The 21,403-nt window shown below is 38.9% G+C and overlaps 1 protein-coding gene across 1 annotated transcript in view; it reads left to right on the top strand.

Moving 5' to 3' along the window:
• The window catches only part of MYO7A (myosin VIIA), a 290,371-nt gene that overhangs the window by 248,802 nt on the left and 20,166 nt on the right, over positions 1–21,403 (top strand). Inside the window, exons 40-44 of the mRNA XM_053705599.1 lie at positions 1,649–1,754; positions 2,925–3,038; positions 3,206–3,293; positions 12,287–12,393; positions 13,149–13,334. Coding sequence (XP_053561574.1) covers positions 1,649–1,754; positions 2,925–3,038; positions 3,206–3,293; positions 12,287–12,393; positions 13,149–13,334 — 601 coding nt within the window. The remainder of the gene's footprint in view (positions 1–1,648; positions 1,755–2,924; positions 3,039–3,205; positions 3,294–12,286; positions 12,394–13,148; positions 13,335–21,403) is intronic.

Raw genomic sequence — 21,403 nt, 5'->3', positions numbered from 1 at the left:
GGAAGAGAATATTCCCACAAGTAAGGATGAAGCCGTGGACCGGACACACCGTAGGAGAAAGAAATTTATCAGGTAAGCATAAATTCTGTTTTTGCTCAATATAAGGCACATATTGAGCAAAAAGAGGCTGCTTCTTGGGTGGTAACTAGCCATAGAACAAGCTATTATGCTATTGTTCGTTCTCAGGTTTAGCGCTTCTCTCTTTTTATTTATGCAAATTATGACACTTAAGGAAGTCTCCCTAAGTGTGATGCGGGAATCCAGACGTGGACCTGTTGCTCAGTGTGCCTAGAGGGATATGGCTGCACCTCACTGACGAGGCCCACAATAGGCCAAAACGTACGTCTGGGGTTTTGCGGTCTCTCTCGTTTAGAGAGGGATTGCCTGGTATTTCGGGGCTGGACTGTACTGTGAAGTCAGGATCAGACTGATATGTGTGAAAGGCACATATTGAGCAAAAAGAGGCTGCTTCTAGGGTGGTAACTAGCCATAGAACAAGCTATTGTTTGTTCCCAGGTTGAGTGCTTCTCTCTTTTTATTTATTGTAACAGTAAAATAGTTTCTGCTTCTAATTTAGAACTTTTTGTGACTGAAAAAAATAATAATCTAGCACCATTCAGGCAACTAAAATGACTAATCAGCTGGTGAAAAAGACTGTCCTTGGCTGCTATAGCAACTCTTATTCTATTCTACCAGCTTATACCTAGTGAGGTCACAGGTAGCAAGTACACAACGTAATGCAGTTTAAAAAAAATAATCTGCCAAAGAGAAGGCAATGATTTTCCCTCTGTGTCAGGGCCATTGTCCCTAATAACAGATTCATTGGGTACTCCCTGACACTTCCGGTGCCTAGTGATGTTGGTGCTAACATGTACATATGTCATAGATTTGTTATACAATCCACTGTGTTCCGGTTGAATGGCTTTACCAGGCAGTCTAGAAGATTGAACACTGAATATGTGATGATAATGATAATAAATGGAACCCCCTACAAAATTCATTTGATTACCCAGAGGGTTAGATTGTTTGTCTAATAAAAACACACATTTATTTTCTACTTGTCTGTTACTTTTACAAGTCGCTAGTGGAGCAATGTAAATTGTCTTACTTTACATATACAGGAATAAATATAAACATATTTTTAGATCTGATTTATGTCATTAACAATTAAAGGGATAAGAATGTCAAAATTAAACTTGCATGATTCAGATAGAGCATGAAACTTTAAGACACTTTAAAATGTACTTCTATTTTTAAATGTGCTTCGTTCACTTGGTATCCCTTGCTGAAAATGAATGCGCACATATCTTACACTAGTGGGAGCTGCTGCTGATTGGTACCTCCTGCACAGATTTGTCCCTTGTGATTGGCTAAATAGATGTGTTCAGCTAGCTGCCAGTAGTGTAATGCTGCTCCTTCAGCAAAGGATAACACATTAATGAAGACCTTTTCATAATAGAAGTAAATTGGAAAGTTGTTTAAAATTGTATGTTCTATGCATATCCTGAAAGAAAATGTTGGGGTTTGCTGTCCCTTTAAGTAATTCATTGTTATTAATCACAAATGTTTTTATCACATCATAATATTTGAATTACAACAACCATCATGCTGCTGGTAATATAAGTAAAAATGCTATTGGTTTTTACAGGAATGGCTCCAGAAAGTACCCACCCCATTTGGTAGAAGTTGAAGCAATTCAACACAAAACTACACAAATCTTCCACAAAGTTTATTTTCCAGATGACACAGATGAGGTATGAAAAGTAATAATACAATGCTGATAAAAATGACGTTTTAATTGTCTCATCTGATGTTGAGTTTGTTAAAGACAAAAATCAAAAACAGAAAGTTCTTGACAGAGGTGCGCCCACGGTGATGGAAGTGGAGATCAGTCCAAATATTCCAATGTTTGTTAAAGACAGATGTAGTTTTGAGAAAATGAAGAACGTTTTTTTTGTGCACTACTTTTTATGTAGTGATATACTACAGACAGAGCAAGAGTTGTAACGCTTGTGATTAGAAATGTGTTCGCCAGAATAACACGATTCAGGTTACCGTACAGTTGTCACTCGGTTGGTTATTTTATCAACATGACTGGAATATGTGTGTATATGTGTGTGTATATATACAGTATATGTGTGTGAGTATGCGTAAATGGTTGTGTATGTGTATATATAGAATATATTTATATATATATATATATATATACACACACACAGTATGTGTGTATATGTGTATATAATTGTATATATGATTGTGTATATGTGTATATACTGTACAGTATATGTGTGTGAGTATGTGTGAATGATTTTGTATGTGTGTATATATGTTTATATATAGAATATATATATATATATATATATATATATATATATACACAGTATGAGTTTATATTTGTATATAATTGTATACATGTGTGTATATATAATTGTGTATGTGTATATATGGTATATGTGTTTGAGTATGTGTAAATGATTGTGTATGTGTGTATATATATATAGTGTGTATGTATATATGTATGTGTGTGTATATATATATATATATATATATATATATATATATATATATACACAGTATATGTGTATATCATTCTATATAAGTGTGTATATGATTGTGTATGTGTATATACAGTATATGTGTTAAGTATGTGTAAATGGTTGTGTTTGCACTCTCTAACCTGAGTGCTGTACATACATGCATAATATACTTTTTATGAAGCAAATATATTATTTGCTGTGGCCAATCATATTTATGGACAGATACAAACAAGCAATCACTTTATAGCATGTTGCAGGGAAAAGATTCTGACGTCTTATTTTCCTAGTCTACTAAACATTTTATAAGGAATTACATTTGAGTTTAATATAATTTTAAAATCCCATGCCCGTTTCTCAGTAGACTTTCACAGTCTTCTTATCTTTCAGGCATTTGAAGTAGAGTCCAGCACAAAAGCCAAGGATTTCTGCCAAGATATTGCTAACCGTCTGCTGCTAAAGTCCCCAGAAGGTTTCAGTTTGTTTGTGAAGATCTCTGATAAGGTGCAAATCTACCTGAAGTCTCTTCCAATAAAAATGTTCTTGAACTTTAATATAGAATTTTTGTTTTCTCTGATATATGATTCTATTGTGTGTAGGCAAATGTGGTAACTAATTCACCCTCTGCTAGTTGTAATACTGTCTCGTTCCTTCCTTATCTTTCTTCTCAGGTGATTAGTGTCCCAGAAGGAGATTTTTTCTTTGATTTTGTGAGACATCTTACTGACTGGATAAAAAAAGCCAGACCTTCAAAAGATGGTAAACAAAGTCTAAATGATCTACTCTACTCGTTTATGCAGCAATGTTTGGGAATGATGGTATCCTTGTAAAAGCGGTGCCAGTCAAATTGATGAATGTGGAGTAAAAGGGACAGTATGCCTTAAATTTTTATCCCCTTTAATTTGTTCCTGATAATCCATTGTACCTGCTGGAGAGTATTAAATTGTTTACAAATCATTCCTTTAACTTCATTTTAGCATTTGAAATAGATGATTTTGCCTGTGGTATTCCTACCTATACTGAAATTTTCTGTACTTTATAGACTATAGAAAATCTTTGTAAACATAGTCAGCAGAATTAATTACACTCCCAGTGGAGGGTTTTCGGAGAGATAAATAATAGAATGTTAATTTTCAATTGCTCTTTCTAAGTTTTGGGTTTTGGTTTACAGACAGATATAAAACATATAAGCGTGTGTGTGTGTACAGAAAGTGATCAAATAAGATCTATGTTCTCTGCAAGCTCAACACATTTCAAAGGGTTGTGGTTACACAGAACAACCAGAGTTATTTAAAATACAAAAATAAACCTTACATTACCTAGGGATAGAATTAACCACCTCCATTGAACCAACTTTCAAACAAAACTACATACCTATACAAAAAACAATCATCAGGGACCTATCATCATGGCTCTCTAAGAAGCTCTCTTGGATGGGCAAAATGTTCTAAAAATGAACATTTTCCCAAGACTTCTATATATACTACAGGCCCTACCAATCCCGATCCCCAAAAATTACATTCCCACCCTACAGAAAGCTTTTAGCGACTTTGTTTGCTGGTGTCGCCCCCCTAGGATAAATAAAAATACTATGCAAACCCCAAAACTCCAAGGGAGCCTAGGTATACCCAACATATCGAAATACCGTCAAGCCATATTCTTGCAGAGGATCATTGATTGGTGCATACATTTTGAACATAAAAGATGGGTTCAATTAGAACATTCCTTATCAAATACACCACACTTAGGAAAACTATGCTGGAACCTAGATAACTCGAAACCTAAGTTTAATTACAACTCACATCTGATTGCAGAAATGTACAAAATATGGGAAATTATAATATCCACACACTCCTATATATCTTCCAAACCCTCCCCACTAACCTCAATTATAGATAATGGTCAATTCATACTAGGGACACCACCACTAAGAGACACTCCGGGATCTTTTTACAGAGATATTCCTATCCACTATATCATATCAAATGAAAAATTACTATCGCAGTCAGATTTAATCAATAAGGGCTACCTTTTCTTCCATAACTGTTTTCCATAACTGTTTTCTATATGCCCGTGTCTACCATTTCATAACAACGCATAAATACTCTAGAAACATGGTTAGACCGTTGACCAATTTTGAACAACTCTGTTAGAACTACTCCAATATCGCATACCCTCTCCTCAATTTATAAAATACTAACATATAACTCTCCTGGCCAAACTCCTCCCTTCCTTGAAAAATGGGAAGACGAACTAGGTATAGATATATTACCCCAAACCAGTGCAATAATTTTCCAAAATATTACAAAAACCTCAATCTCACTCTCTATGCAGGAGATCAACTTAAAAATCCTACATAGATGGTATTTCTCCCCAGCTAAACTACACCGCTTATACCGCAACACATCCAAACAATGTTGGAGATGCGGCCACGGAAGTGACAACTTAGCCCATATGTGGTGGTGGTGCAACGCGGTCCAGAATTTCTGGAGAAATATAATTGGAGAAATAGAAAAAGTCCTAGATACCCAATTCCCTCTAGACCCCACAATCTGGTTACTAAGCAGACTTCCTAACATTAAACAGAAACATTGTCTCAAACTTTTTTACATCATGACCAACAGCGCCAGATATCTCCTAGCCCGAAATTGGAAAATCAAAGAGGTCCCCTCCACGATGCTGTGGACTAATAGAGTCTCAGAATTTCTTGAACTAGAGGAATTTTACTTCATTAAATATGCTAAAATGGAGGTAAACGCTGAAATGATCGCACTATGGGAACACTACCTCAAACCATAATACTTTACACTTAATATGTCTAAATGGATCAAGTTATAACATAAATGTATTTCTGCACCCTAATATTATAAATAAGGTGGGAAATTAAAATACATCGTTAAACTCAGGATACATTGGTTGCCCATGACGAGTCAACCAGCCTTTTTAAATACGTAGTTATAAAAACTACCCTACCAAGTACAGTATCTTTATTTCCCTTTTCCCCCTTCTACCTTCCTTCTTTCTTTTTTTCTCTCCTATCTTTCTTTTATGTTTTACCCTATTTCTTCATATATCTCATTATAAAACTGAGGTTTAATAGGTGAGATCCATGAGTGATCTCCTATAATTCAAGGAGCCTTATACCTTTCCTTGGTTTAATATGAGGTCCAAAAACAGAATTTATGCTTACCTGATAAATTACTTTCTCCAACGGTGTGTCCGGTCCACGGCGTCATCCATAACTTGTGGGAATATTCTCTTCCCCAACAGGAAATGGCAAAGAGCACAGCAAAAGCTGTCCATATAGTCCCTCCTAGGCTCAGCCCACCCCAGTCATTCGACCGACGGACAGGAGAAAAAAAGGAGAAACCATAGGGTGCCGTGGTGACTGTAGTTAAAGAAAGAAATTTATCAAACCTGATTAAAAAACCAGGGCGGGCCGTGGACCGGACACACCGTTGGAGAAAGTAATTTATCAGGTAAGCATAAATTCTGTTTTCTCCAACATTGGTGTGTCCGGTCCACGGCATCATCCATAACTTGTGGGAACCAATACCAAAGCTTTAGGACACGGATGAAGGGAGGGAGCCAATCAGGTTACCTAAACAGAAGGCACCACGGCTTGCAAAACCTTTCTCCCAAAAATAGCCTCCGAAGAAGCAAAAGTATCAAATTTGTAGAATTTGGCAAAAGTGTGCAGGGAAGACCAAGTCGCTGCCTTACATATCTGATCAACAGAAGCCTCGTTCTTGAAGGCCCATGTGGAAGCCACAGCCCTAGTAGAGTGAGCTGTGATTCGTTCTGGAGGCTGCCATCCGGCAGTCTCGTAAGCCAATCGGATGATGCTTTTCAGCCAAAAGGAAAGAGAGGTAGCAGTAGCTTTTTGACCTCTCCTCTTGCCAGAATAAACGACAAACAGAGAAGACGTTTGTCTGAAATCCTTTGTTGCTTCTAAATAGAACTTTAAAGCACGTACTACATCTAAATTATGTAACAAACGTTCCTTCTTTGAAACTGGATTCGGACACAAAGAAGGCACAACTATTTCCTGGTTAATATTCTTGTTGGAAACAACCTTTGGAAGGAAACCAGGTTTAGTACGCAAAACAACCTTATCTGAATGGAACACCAGATAGGGCGGATTACACTGCAGAGCAGATAACTCAGAAACTCTTCTAGCAGAAGAAATAGCAACCAAAAACAGGACTTTCCAAGATAACATTTTGATATCTATGGAATGTAGAGGTTCAAACGGAACCCCTTGAAGAACTGAAAGAACTAAATTCAGACTCCAGGGAGGAGTCAAAGGTCTGTAAACAGGCTTGATCCTGACCAAAGCCGGAACAAAAGCTTGAACATCTGGCACAGCTGCCAGTCGTTTGTGTAACAAGACAGATAAAGCAGAAATCTGTCCTTTTAGAGAACTCGCTGATAATCCCTTATCCAAACCTTCTTGGAGAAAGGAAAGGATCCTAGGAATTTTAAACTTACTCCATGAGAATCCCTTGGATTCACACCAACAGATATATCTTTTCCATATTTTATGGTAAATTTTTCTAGTTACAGGTTTTCTGGCTTGTACCAGAGTATCTATCACAGAATCCGAAAACTCACGCTTAGATAAAATCAAGCGTTCAATTTCCAAGCCGTCAGCTGGAGAGAAACTAGATTTGGATGTTCGAATGGACCCTGTACTAGAAGATCCTGTCTCAAAGGTAGCTTCCATGGTGGAGCCGATGACATATTCACCAGGTCTGCATACCAAGTCCTGCGTGGCCACGCAGGAGCTATCAAAATCACTGAGGCCCTCTCCTGTTTGATCCTGGCTACCAGCCTGGAAATGAGAGGAAACGGTGGAAACACATAAGCTAGGTTGAAGGTCCAAGGCGCTACTAATGCATCCACTAGAGTCGCCCTGGGATCCCTGGATCTGGACCCGTAGCAAGGAACCTTGAAGTTCTGATGAGACGCCATCAGATCCATGTCTGGAATGCCCCATAATTGGGTCAACTGGGCAAAAATCTCTGGGTGGAGGTCCCACTCCCCCGGATGGAATGTCTGACGACTCAGGTAATCCGCCTCCCAGTTTTCCACTCCTGGGATGTGGATCGCAGATAGGTGGCAGGAGTGATCCTCCGCCCATTTTATGATTTTGGTCACTTCTCTCATCGTCAGGGAACTCCTTGTTCCCCCCTGATGGTTGATGTAAGCAACAGTCGTCATGTTGTCTGATTGGAATCTTATGAATCTGGCCTTTGCTAGTTGAGGCCAAGCCCTGAGAGTATTGAATATCGCTCTCAGTTCCAGAATGTTTATCGGGAGAAGAGACTCTTCCCGAGACCATAGACCCTGAGCTTTCAGGGAGTCCCAGACCGCGCCCCAGCCCACTAGACTGGCGTCGGTCGTGACGATGACCCACTCTGGTCTGCGGAAGCTCATTCCCTGGGACAGGTGATCCTGTGTTAGCCACCAACGGAGTGAGTCTCTGGTCTTCTGATCTACTAGAATCACTGGAGACAAGTCTGTATATTCCCCATTCCACTGTTTCAGCATGCACAGTTGTAATGGTCTTAGATGAATTTGCGCAAAAGGAACTATGTCCATTGCTGCAACCATCAACCCTACTACTTCCATGCACTGAGCTATGGAAGGTCGTGGAACAGAGTGAAGAACTTGACAAGCGTTTAGAAGTTTTGACTTTCTGACATCTGTCAGGAAAATCTTCATTTCTAAAGAATCTATTATTGTCCCCAAGAAAGGAACTCTTGTCGACGGAGACAGGGAACTTTTTTCTATGTTCACCTTCCACCCGTGAGATCAGAGAAAAGCCAGAACGATGTCTGTGTGAGCCTTTGCCTTTGAAAGAGACGACGTTTGTATCAGAATGTCGTCCAAGTAAGGTGCCACTGCAATGCCCCTTGGTCTTAGAACCGCTAGAAGGGACCCGAGCACCTTTGTGAAAATCCTTGGAGCAGTGGCTAGCCCGAATGGGAGAGCCACAAACTGGTAATGTTTGTCCAGAAAGGCGAACCTTAGGAACTGATGATGATCTTTGTGGATAGGAATATGTAGATACGCATCCTTTAGATCCAAGGTAGTCATAAATTGACCCTCCTGGATTGTAGGTAAAATCGTTCGAATAGTTTCCATTTTGAACGATGGCACTCTGAGAAATTTGTTTAGAATCTTTAAATCCAGAATTGGTCTGAAGGTTCCTTCTTTTTTGGGAACTACAAACAGATTTGAGTAAAACCCCAGTCCTTGTTCCACAGTTGGAACTGGGTGTATCACTCCCATTTTTAACAGGTCTTCTACACAATGTAAGAATGCCTGTCTCTTTATTTGGTTTGAAGATAAGTGAGACATGTGGAACCTTCCCCTTGGGGGTAGTTCCTTGAATTCCAGAAGATAACCCTGAGAAACTATTTCTAGTGCCCAGGGATCCTGAACATCTCTTGCCCAAGCCTGAGCGAAGAGAGAGAGTCTGCCCCCTACTAGATCCGGTCCCGGATCGGGGGCTACTCCTTCATGCTGTTTTGGTAGCAGCAGTAGGCTTCTTGGCCTGCTTACCCTTGTTCCAGCCTTGCATCGGTTTCCAAGCTGGTTTGGTTTGCGAAGCATTACCCTCTTGTCTAGAGGCTGCAGAGTTGGAGGCCGGTCCGTTCCTGAAATTGCGAAAGGAACGAAAATTAGACTTATTCTTGGCCTTGAAAGGCCTATCTTGTGGGAGGGCATGGCCCTTACCCCCAGTGATGTCTGAAATAATCTCTTTCAATTCTGGCCCAAAAAGGGTTTTACCCTTGAAAGGGATATTAAGCAATTTTGTCTTGGAAGATACATCCGCTGACCAAGACTTTAGCCAGAGCGCTCTGCGTGCCACAATTGCAAACCCTTAATTTTTCGACGCTAATCTAGCTAACTGCAAAGCGGCATCTAAAATAAAGGAATTAGCTAACTTAAGTGCGTGAATTCTGTCCATAACCTCCTCATACGGAGTCTCTCTACTGAGCGACTTTTCTAGTTCCTCGAACCAGAACCACGCTGCTGTAGTGACAGGAATAATGCACAAAATAGGTTGCAGGAGGTAACCTTGCTGTACAAAAAATTTTTTAAGCAAACCCTCCAATTTTTTATCCATAGGATCTTTGAAAGCACAATTATTCTCAATAGGAATAGTAGTGCGCTTGGCTAGTGTAGAAACTGCCCCCTCGACCTTAGGGACTGTCTGCCATAAGTCCTTTCTGGGGTCGACCATAGGAAATAATTTCTTAAATATAGGAGGGGGGACAAAAGGTATGCCGGGCTTCTCCCACTCCTTATTCACTATGTCCGCCACCCGCTTGGGTATAGGAAAAGCGTCGGGGTGCACCAGAACCTCTAGGAACTTGTCCATCTTGCACAATTTTTCTGGAATGACCAGGTTGTCACAATCATCCAGAGTAGATAGCACCTCCTTAAGCAGTGCGCGGAGATGCTCTAATTTAAATTTAAATGTCACAACATCAGGTTCAGCCTGTTGAGAAATTCTACCTGAATCAGAAATTTCCCCATCTGACAAAACCTCCCTCATGGCCACTTCAGATTGGTGTGAGGGTATGACAGAGCAATTATCATCAGCGCCCTCCTGCTCTACAGTGTTTAAAACAGAGCAATCGTGCTTTCTCTGAAATGCAGGCATCTTGGATAAAATATTTGCTATGGAGTTATCCATTACTGCCGTCAATTGTTGCATAGTAACAAGCATTGGCACGCTAGAAGTACTAGGGGTCTCCTGCGTGGGCAAAACTGGTGTAGACACAGAAGGAGATGATGTAGAACTATGTCTACTCCCTTCATCTGCTGAATCATCTTGGGCAACTTTACTATCTGTGGCAGTACTGTCCTTACATTGTTTGGACGCTATGGCACAATTATCACACATATTTGAAGGGGGAGACACATTGGCTTCCATACATACAGAACATAGTCTATCTGAAGGCACAGACATGTTAAACAGGCTTAAACTTGTCAATAAAGTACAAAAACCGTTTTAAAACACCACATACTCTTCACCATCTCCGTGGAGATGCTGCTTGTTCAGCGGCAAAGAGAATGATTGGGATGGGCGGAGCCTAGGAGGGACTATATGGACAGCTTTTGCTGTGCTCTTTGCCATTTCCTGTTGGGGAAGAGAATAGTCCCACAAGTTATGGATGACGCCGTGGACCGGACACACCAATGTTGGAGAAAGAGGCACCTTTTATGATCGCTAAAAAGCTCAAAGAATGTATGGCATGATATATATTTCGAAGACTACATTTTGATATTGTATTGTTTTTATTACTTATCTTGGTTTCAAGAAGTTTGTATGCCTTATTTCAAACCTCAATAAAAATATTTAAAAAAAATACAAAAATACAAAAATAAACCTAAATTAACATTTTATACCCTGCAACTGGTATAACAAGCCATTCGAAGCACATTAAGGGAAAATCAAATTTATAGTACACTGTACCTTCAAGTATTAGGTAAAAGTTAGGATTAATTACCGGTAGTGTAGAGAGAGATATAATTGCTGTAAGGTAATGATACCGTTAGATTAGTGTTGGGTGTTGGGTTAAAGTCATTTTAGGGTTATGAAAAGGACTATTTTTTGGTTAGGGTGATCCTTGCTTTAAGGTTAAAGGGACGGTTTACTCAAAAATGTTCTCCCCTTTAATTTGTTCCCAATAATCCACTTTACCTGCTGGAGTGTATTAAATTGTTTGCAAATATTCCCATTATCCTTATATTGGCATTTGAAATAGTTTATTTAGCCTGTGGTATCCCCACCCATCCTGAAAGTTTTTGGCCTCAAGGTCAACACAGCCAGTAGAAGAAATTACACTCCCAGTGGGTTATAGAAGAGATAAGGAAATAAAATGTTAATTTTTCATTGTTCTCTCCAAGTATTTTTGATTGGTTTATGGACAGATAAGATAAAGAAGCAAGTGTGTGAACACAATGTGATAAAATAAGGAGATCTGATTATACCTACAAGCTCAACCCATTTTATTAGGTTGTGGCTTCAAAACACCAAATCAGCTTATTCATATATACACATAAACCTTAACAAAGCAAATCTCATACATTTTATACTGGTAGCTGGTATAAAAAGTAATTGGAAACACATTAAGGGAAAAACAATTTTATAGTATACTGTCCCTTTAAGATTGGGTGTTGCGTTTGTATAAGGCTATGAGAATTGATGGCAAGAACTATATTTAGAGTTTGTTGGGGTAAGTTTTGTATTGGGATTTTATTTTAGCATTAGGTCTGGAATATGGTTAAGCTTTTGTTAGTGATAGTTTAAGTTTAGGGTTAGGGCTTGGTTTAGCACTTATACCTGCAATATAAAGCTCTTTTAAATGTTTGCATTTCAGTAGTAATTTAAAGAAGATTACTTCTAAATGATTTACTGAATGTAATTGTAGCCATATAGAATGTTAGGGTCTATGTGGCTTTGCTTTAGCTTAATAAAAAATAATTAATTTAGTCTAAAATTTGAATAAAAGCTTGTGGTTGTCACATTATTTATGGGCAGAGAAATGTGTTCTCTAAAAATATATATGAAAAACTTGTTTTAGCTGAAAAAAATCTTGTAGTCATTCATTCCTTCATTCATTCATTCATTCATTCAGCTAGTTATGTATATATGATTTGTTAATTCATAAGATGAAGAGCTGTGTTCTTAGAGAACTTGGTGCTGACAAAACCACTAATAACTTTTGCAGGGATAGTGCCTTCTCTCACATACCAAGTGTTCTTCATGAAGAAATTATGGACGAATACTGTTCCTGGAAAAGATCCTATGGCTGACTCTATCTTCCACTATTATCAGGTATTACTACAATGCAATGATGTTTTTCTATTGGAAGGCAAATGGTCAGAAATGATTTAATAACATCTCCACTAATGACTGATTTAAAAAAAAAAAAATTAGATATAAAAAGTGAGTTTTTGCACTTGTTGGAATCATCCAAAGTTGAAAAAACTCACCAGAAAATGAATAGTACTTAAGCACAATTCAGCAATGTACAGAAAATACTGTGCAACTATCATTAACTGTATTGCAAAAGATTGGCTTAAAATGTTTTAAGTGGGTTTAAAGCTGTAAGTTTGGATTTTACTGTTGTCACTCCCCTTATCCAGTGGGTATATTGTAGCTCAGACTGTCTATAAAGTGTTTGCAATTTGCAAGATGGTTACAGGGAGCTCTGTCCATTGTCTCTCAAGCCCCTTATCTTTATAACCTGCACCTCACTCCTAACGTCCAGGGTGCTTCCTGGACTGTAATAGCTACAACCACTTGCCCATAAACCTCCTCTTCTCTGACCCCACCTCCCAGAGTCAGTTGCCAGTGATGGAGGAAGATAAAGTTGTGCGGTTTGTTAATAACTTGGGGGAAAACTATTTTCAGTTGAAGAGACTGGCACTTCATATGCGATTACATTTCTGTTTTGTAAAAAGTGGGTTTCTTGTGGTTCAGAATAAAATCTCTCATAGACCACTATATTACAGACTTCCTGTCACTAGATACTAGGCTTTTTGGTTTGTCTATCGGGGTTTGTTCCACTTATTAGTGTTTCATCACAGGAGTTACCCAAGTATTTACGTGGCTACCACAAGTGCACCAGAGAAGATGTGTTGCAGCTGGGCGCTCTGATCTACAGAGTTAAGTTTGAAGATGACAAATCTTATTTCCCAAACATCCCCAAAATTCTGAAGGAACTGGTGCCTCAAGATCTTATCCGACAGTTAAATCCAGATGACTGGAAAAGGGTGCGTTGTTTCCTCTTATTTGTGTGTGTGTTTGTGTGCATGTGTGTGAATCGTGCATGTTTGTTTCACATTTATTAATTCCTCTGGGTAATGTGTCTCAAGTGCCCCAATGTAGGGTGACCATATTGCCGCTTTACAAAGGGACACATATGAAAAATACATATGTCAGGGCTATTTTCAGGGCTCTTTAAAGAAATGTTTTGTATAAGAACCCTGACATATGTATTTTCATATATGTCCCTTTATAAAGCAGCAATATGTTCAGCCTACCCAAAGTCATGATTTAAATTATTCCTCTAGCAGGAAGTGAGTATATCATCAATCGAGGACTGGGAATCACATAGATTTACTAATTTAGATTAGAGAGACGAGCAAACGTTGTAGTGAAAAAGGATATTTACAATGCTTACTCTCAAATAGGGTGTAGAGATGTTAGATAATTGTTTCCTTATTGCCTATCTTGCCTTCTCATTTGGGCTTAAAGGGACATGAAACCCAAAACATTTCTTCCATAATTTAGATAGAGCATGTAATTTTAAACAACTTCCTAATTTGCTTATATTACCAAATTTTCTTCGTTCTCTTTGTATCTTTTGTTGAAAAGTAGAGACGTAACCTCAGGGGTGTGCTCGTGTTGGGAGCACTATATGGCAGCAGTTTTGCAAGAATGTTATCCATTTGCAAGAGTACTAGATGGCAGCACTATTTCCTGCCATGTAGTGCTCCAGAGACCTACCTAGGTATCTTTTTAACAAAGAATACCATGGGAACTAAGCAAACTTGATAACAAGTAAACTGGAATCTTTTCTTAAAATTGTATGCTCTTTCTAAATCACAAAATAAAATGTTTGTGTTGCATATCCCTTTAAAAAATTAAGATAGTGCAAGGCATTTTAAAAACAACGTTCCAATATACTTATATCGTTAAATTCTGAACATCTCTTTATATGCTTTTTATATGCTCACTTTCTGAAGCACTAGCTCTTACTGAGCATGTGCAAAAGTTCCCTGTGTATATGCATATGAATCTGTGATTTGCTGATTGCTGTCACATGATACAAGGGGTCAGCAAATGGAAGACATTTCCAGTTTATCAGAAAATAAAATCTACTGCACATGTGCTAAGGTATTGCCTTTTTACTGTGTTTTTGTTGATTATGCAATTCTACTGTATTCCAGTACCATGCGTTACCTCCATTTTGAAGGAAATCCTTTTTATATAGGTTTATTTTATTGAACTTTTTGACACAAATGAAGATTTTATATTACTATAGTATGTATTTACACAGCAAATCCATTCAAACAACCCCTAATTAATATTTAAAGGGACAACAAATTATTATATTCACAGTACATATATTTTATTGCACTGTACTAGGTATGATATTGCTAATTCCATAGCTCAGTTTATTAATTGTGGATGGGCAGTATAGCTAATCAGAAACTTATCTCCCTTCTTCTATATCTCTGCATCAGAAGCTTAAAGTGATTGTAAATCAGATCCTAGTGTTTCAAAAAAACGCTAGGATTTATCTGCGCAATATATACATTTCTTTCCTAAGATATGGTGAGTCCACCGAATCATCAATTACTAGTGGGAATATCTCTCCTGACCAGCAGGAAGCAGCAAAGTGCACCACAGCAGAAACTGTTAAATACCACTCCCCTTACCCACAATCCTCAGTCATTCTCTTTGCCTGTAGTGGTTGCATGGAGGTGGTAAAAATAGGTGTCTGTAGGATTCTACAATCAAGAATTTGCTATTTTTAAAACAGGACAAGATGTTCTGATCTTTGCTAAGGGTTTAGCCATAGTCCATTTCAGTCTCTTCAGTAGAGCATTGGTGGCTTTTAAGCATTTGGGAACTTGGGGGGGTATAATCCCCTCTGTGCCCCCCAATTGATTTATTGTTGCCCTTGTCAGAAAGCCTGTTTAAGTCTTTTCATTTTTCACAGGTCCATAGGAGGAGGGTGCCTCTTAAACTTTGTGAGCTGCCTACTGCAGGGCAATTACTTTTATGGTAAGTGCTATATTATATTATATTCTTATATTGGTACTTAAACGATTAAATTAGTTTTTCTGATGAGGAGTTATATTACAGGACATTGACAAGGTTCTAGCTCATGATTTTTTTATTACTTTGCATGCGATTTTCAGTTTAATGTTTTTTTGCCACATTTTTTTCCCTGGGTAAGGTTATGAGTGTCCGGGTGTGTTGTGATGTTTTGGTGGGCGGAGTCTGCTGAGGAGGTAGTTTTGGCGCACTTTTTCAAACCATGAAGTGTTTGTTTTATTTTAGTGCAGCTCTGGGCTGTGTACAAGTGGCTGTTTCTATGCTACAGAGTGGTTTCTGTCCGGAGTGTTCCTTTTTTTTCTCTGTTTGATCAGCAGGTTCAGGTAGGCACTTCAGCAATCTGGCTGAGGTGTAGAGGTGCCCATGTTTATTCTACTTTACTTTGATAAAGTTTAAGTTTGTTGCTATAAATGTCCGTGTTATCGTTACTTTTTTAAGCTTCTTTTTTTTCTTTTGTATAAATTTATTATTTGAAATTGTATTTTTTGTGTTTTGTTGGACTAAGTGATCCTGCAAAATGTTAGTTGTACTCTGTTGGGGGCTAATGTGGAACCTCCTATTTCTTTCTGTTCCTCATGTATTGAGGGAACATTGCATTACAAAGATAAACTTTTTGAATCTGAGACTTTTTTTAGGGAAGATGCTGTTCAAGTGCAGCCTTGTTCTCAGGCATCCCTACCCTTGTCTGCCCGCATGTTATACCCTGTGCTTCCTCTCATGCTCCAGCTGGAGTTTTCTTTGCAGGATATGGCCTTCTCATATATCTTCTGCAGTTTCTGAAGCGTTATCTGCTTGTCCTATGTTGCAGGGGAAGCGTAAGAGGAAATTTAAAAATTTGGAGACCCCTGTTTCAGGGGTTGTTTTTTTCTAATGTCTCTTCTCAGAAGTCTGAGGAAGAGGATTCTTCTTTATTGTCTGAGGTTGAGATCTCTGACTCTAACAGTATATTTCCTTCTTCTGATGCTGAAGTTGTGTCATTCAGGTTCAAATTAGAGCACCTCCGTTTGTTACTTTAGGAGGTTTTGTCTACTTTGGATGATTCTGATTCTATGGTTGTAATGACTCCTAAGAAACCTAGCAAGCTTATTATATATTTTGATGTTCCTTCCGCAGTGGAGGTATTTCCCTGTCCCTGATCGTGCTTCAGAGATTGTTGCACGGGAGTGGGAGAAGCCTGGGATTCCTTTTCCCCCTTCTCCAATTTTTTTTTTTTTTTAAACGGTTTTCTATTGCTTAAAGAGTCTTGATAGACAGTGCCTAAGGTTGAGGGTGCTATTTCTACTTTGGCTAAGAGAACTACTATTCCCATTGAGGATAGTTGTTCTTTTCAGGATCCTATAGATAAGAAGCTTGAAGCTTTTCTTAAGAGGATGTATGTTCATCAGGGGTTGCAATGGCAGCCTGCGGTGTGTATTGCTACTGTCACTAGCGCAGCAGCATTGGTTTGATGCGTTGTCTGATTCTATTCGGTCAGAAACTCCTCTTGAGGAGATTCAGTAAAGGATTAAGGCTCTTAAATTGGCTAATTCCTTTATTTCTGATGCTTCTCTTCAAGTTATCAAATTGGCAAAGATTTCTAGCTTTGCTGTTTTAACTTGCAGAATTTTATGATTAAATTCCTGGTCTGCGGATGTTTCTTTTAAACTAAGCTTTTTTCTTTTCCTTACAAGGGTAAGACCTCGTTTGGACCAGGTCTGGCTGAGATTATTTCTGATATTACAAGAGGTAAGGGTAATTTTCTTCCTCAGGATAAAAGACATATACAAAAGCGTCAAAGTAATTTTCATTCCTTTCAAGAACTTCTCAGCTAAATCTTCCCCTTCCTCTTCCAAGCAGGAGCATTCTAATTCTTCCTGGAAGTCCAATCATTCCTGGAATAAGGGGAAGCAATTTATAAAGCCTGTTACTCAATGTCATCATGAAGGGTCTGTCCCCGATCCGGGAGCGGATCTTGGGGGGGGGCAGATTTTCTTTTTCGCTCAGGCTTGGGTTCGGGATGTTCCGGATCCCTGGGTGGGGAACATCGTATCCCAGGGTTACAAGATATAGTTCAGTACTTATCCTAGGAGCAGGTTTCTTCTCTCCAGGTTATCTGTAAACCAGATAAAGAGAGAGGCGTTCTTGTGTTGTGTCCAGGATCTTTCCGATATGGGAGTAATAGTTCTTGTTCCTTTTCAGAAGAAGGGTCTGGGTTTTTATTCCAATCTGTTCGTAGTTCCCAAAAGAGAGGAAACATTCCATCCTATTCTAGATTTCAAGAGTGTGAACAAGTTTCTCAGAGTTCCGTCTTTCAAGATGGAGACTGTTTGTTCCATTCTTCCTTTATTTCAGGAGGGTCAGTTCATGACCACAGTGGATTTAAAGGATGCGTATCTGCATTTTCCTATCCACAAGGATTATCACAAGTTTTTAAGATTTGCGTTTCTAGACATACATTTTCAGTTTGTGGCCTTTCCATTTGGTCTTGCTATGGCTTCCAGGATTTTTTCGAAGATTCTGGGAGCATTTTTGGCGGTTCTTTGGTTACAGGGTGTTGCAGTGGCGCCTTATCTGGACAATTTTTCTGGTTTAGCCACCATCTCTTCAACAAGCAAGCTCCCTCACAGAGATATTGTTGTCTTTTCTGCGCTCCCACGGTTGGAAGGTGAATTTAGGAAATAGTTCCTTGATTACGGCTACAGGAGTGGAATTTTTGGTAACAATAATAGATTTTTTTTTTTTTATACCACCCATGTTCATAGCACTGCGGAACCTGTTGGCGCTCTATAAATACCTGATAATAATAACAATAAAATAATTTCCTAGAAATTAAGTTTTTTTCTGACAGAGGCCAGAAAATCAAAGATCTTCAATCCTTGTCTTATTCTTCAGGCCTTTCCCTTGCCATCGGTAGCTCAATTTATGGAGGTTATTGATCTGATGGTGTCAGTTATAGTCATCATTCTGTTTGCTTGGTTCCATCTCAGGCATCTGCAGTTGTGCATGCTCAGACAATGGAAAAGGGATTATGCGGATCTGACTCCACGCATTGTTTTTGATCAGGAGATAAAAAACTTTCTTCTGTGGTGGTTGTCCCATGATCTTCTCTGGGAACCTGCTTCCGCAGACCTACCTGGGTGATTATGACCATGGATGCCAGTCTTGGGATAGGGAGCTGTCTGGAGTTCATTAAAGGCTTAGGGTCTTTGGACTCGGGAGGAGTTGGTTCTTCCTATAAATATTCTAGAGCTTAGGGCAATCTTCAATGCTTCTCTGGCTTGGCCTCAATTAGCTTCAGTCCAGTTAATCAGATTTCAGTCAGATAACATAACGTCCGTGGCTTACATCAATCATCAGGGGGGACTCTGAGTTCCTTGGCCATGACAGAGGTAGCCAGGTTTATATGTGTGTAGAGTACCACAATTGTTGTCTGTCTGCGATCCACATTCCAGGGGTCGACAATTGGGAAGCAGATTTTCTAAGCCGACAGACTTTTCATCCAGGGGAGTGGGTACTCCATCCGGAGGTATTTTCTAACTTGATTCTCAAGTGGGGGCAGCCGGAGCTGGATCTCGTGGCATCTTGTCAGAATGACAAGCTTCTAAGGTATGGGTCATGGTCTCAAGATCCTCAGGCTGTACTGTTAGATGCTCTGACTAGCGTATGTTTTTCCTCTGTTCGTTATCCTTCCACAAGTCATTGCTCAAATCAGACAGAAGAGGACGTTGGTGATTCTCATTGTCCCTGTGTGGCCTGACAGAATCTAGTATTCGGATCTGGTGGAGATGTCATCTCTTCCACCTGGGAGTCTTCCGTTACGGAAGGGCCTTCTACTTCAGGGGCCCTTCCTTCATCCAAATCTCGTTTCTCTGAAGCTGACTGCTTGGAGCTGACTGCTTGGAGATTGAACGCTTGATATTATCTAAGCATGGTTTTTCTGAATCAGTTATTGAAGCTATGATTTAGGCTCGTAAGCCTGTATCTAGAAAGATTTATTATAAGATTTGGCATATATATTTGTATTGGTGTGATTCCAGAGGTTTTTCTTGGACTAGAGTTAAAATTCCTAGGATTTTTTCTTTTCTCCAAGAGGGTTTGGAGAAAGGTTTATCTGCTTGTACCTTGAGGGGTCAAATTTCTGCTTTATCTATTTTGTTGCATAAACGTCTGGCAGATATGCCAGATGTTAAGTCTTTTTGCCAGGTTTTGGTTAGAGTCAGGCCTAGGTTTAAATTTGATACTCCTCCGTAGAGTCTCAATTTGGTTCTTAGAGTTCTTCAACATGCTCCTTTTGAACCTATGCATTCTTTGGATATTAAGTGTTTACCCTGGAAAGTTTTGTTTTTGGTTGTTATTTCTTCTGCTCGAAGAGTTTCGGAGTTTTCAGCTTTGCAGTATGAATCTTTTTTCCTTATTTTTCATTCTGATAATGTAGTTCTGCCTACTGCCTTAGTTTTTCTTCCTAAGGTGGTTTCGGATGGGAATATTCAAGAGATTGTTGTTCCTTCCTTATGTCCTGATCCTTCTACTCATAAGGAACGTTTTTTTGCACAACCTAGATGTGGTACGTGCTTTAAAGTTTTATTTACAGGCAACTAAGGATTTTTGTCAGTCTTCTTCCTTATTTGTTGTTTATTCTGGGAAGAGAAAGGTTCAGAAAGCTACAGCTTCTTCTCTTTCTTTTTTCGCTTGGCTTATGAGACTGCTGGATGGCAGCCTCCTGAGAGGATCACGGCTCTTTCTACCAGGACTGTTTCTTCTTCTTGGGCTTGTAATAATGGAGCTTCTATGGAACAGATTTGCAGGGCTGCTACTTGGTCATCCTTACACACTTTTTCAATATTTTACAAATTTGATACTTTTGCTTCGGCTGAGGCTTCTTTTGGGAGAAAGGTTCTTCAAGCAGTGTTGCCTTCTGTTTAGGTTACCTTTCTTATCCCTCCCTTATCATCTGTGTCCTCTAGCTTGGGTATTGATTCCCATTTAATTCCCATAGTAATTGATGATTCCGTGGACTCACCATATCTTAGGAAAGAAAATATAATTTATGCTTGCCTGATAAATTTATTTATTTCCGGATATGGTGAGTCCACGGCCCACCTTTTATTTAAGACAATTTATTTTTCTATAAACATCGGACACCTCTGCACCTTATATTACTTCCTTTCTCCTTTCCTTTTTGTTGAATGACTGGGGATTGTGAGTGGTATTTAACAGTTTTTGCTGGGGTGCTCTTTGCCGCCTCCTGATGGTCAGGAGAGATATTCCCACTAGTAATTGATGATTCCGTGGACTCACCATATCCGGAAATAAATACATTTATCAGGTAAGAATAAATTATGTTTTCATTGCTTTGTTACACTTAAAGGGGCAGTCTACAAAAGAATGTTTATTGTTTTAAAAGATAGATAATCCCTTTATTACCCATTCCCCAGTTTTGCACAACCAACACAGTTATAATAATATACTTTTTACCTCTGTGATTACCTTGTATCTAGGAACCTTCTCCCAGCCCCTTGATCACATGACTGTGACTGTTTATTATCTATTGACTTGCATTGCATTTAGTACTGTGTTGTGCTAAACCTTAAATAACTCCCTGTGCCTGAACACAGTGTTATCTATATGGCCCACGTGTACTTTCAATCTCTTTGTGTTGAAAAAGGAATTTAAAAAGTATGTGATAAGAGGCAGCCTTCAAGGGCTTAGAAATTAGCATAGGAGTCTGCCTAGGTTTAGTTTCAACTAAGAATACCAAGAGAAAAAAGCAAATTTGATGATAAAAGTAAATTGGATAGTTGATTAAAATTACAAGTCCTATCTGAATAATGAAAGTTTAATTTTGACTAGACTGTCCCTTTAACTATTTTTTTTATTCTTTCATGAGGTGACGTTTCCACCTCTTAACCAATAGCCATGCTAGCCATACGGCACTGTGCAATAGTTTAGTGTAACAAAGCAACACAATAAATGTACTTTCATTGTACATTTAGTTAAACTTCATGAATGAAGGTCC

Source organism: Bombina bombina, chromosome 3, assembly GCF_027579735.1.
Source record: "Bombina bombina isolate aBomBom1 chromosome 3, aBomBom1.pri, whole genome shotgun sequence".
In the NCBI taxonomy this organism is placed as follows: Eukaryota; Metazoa; Chordata; class Amphibia; order Anura; family Bombinatoridae; genus Bombina; species Bombina bombina.
This window is presented reverse-complemented; position numbering and strand designations above follow the sequence as displayed.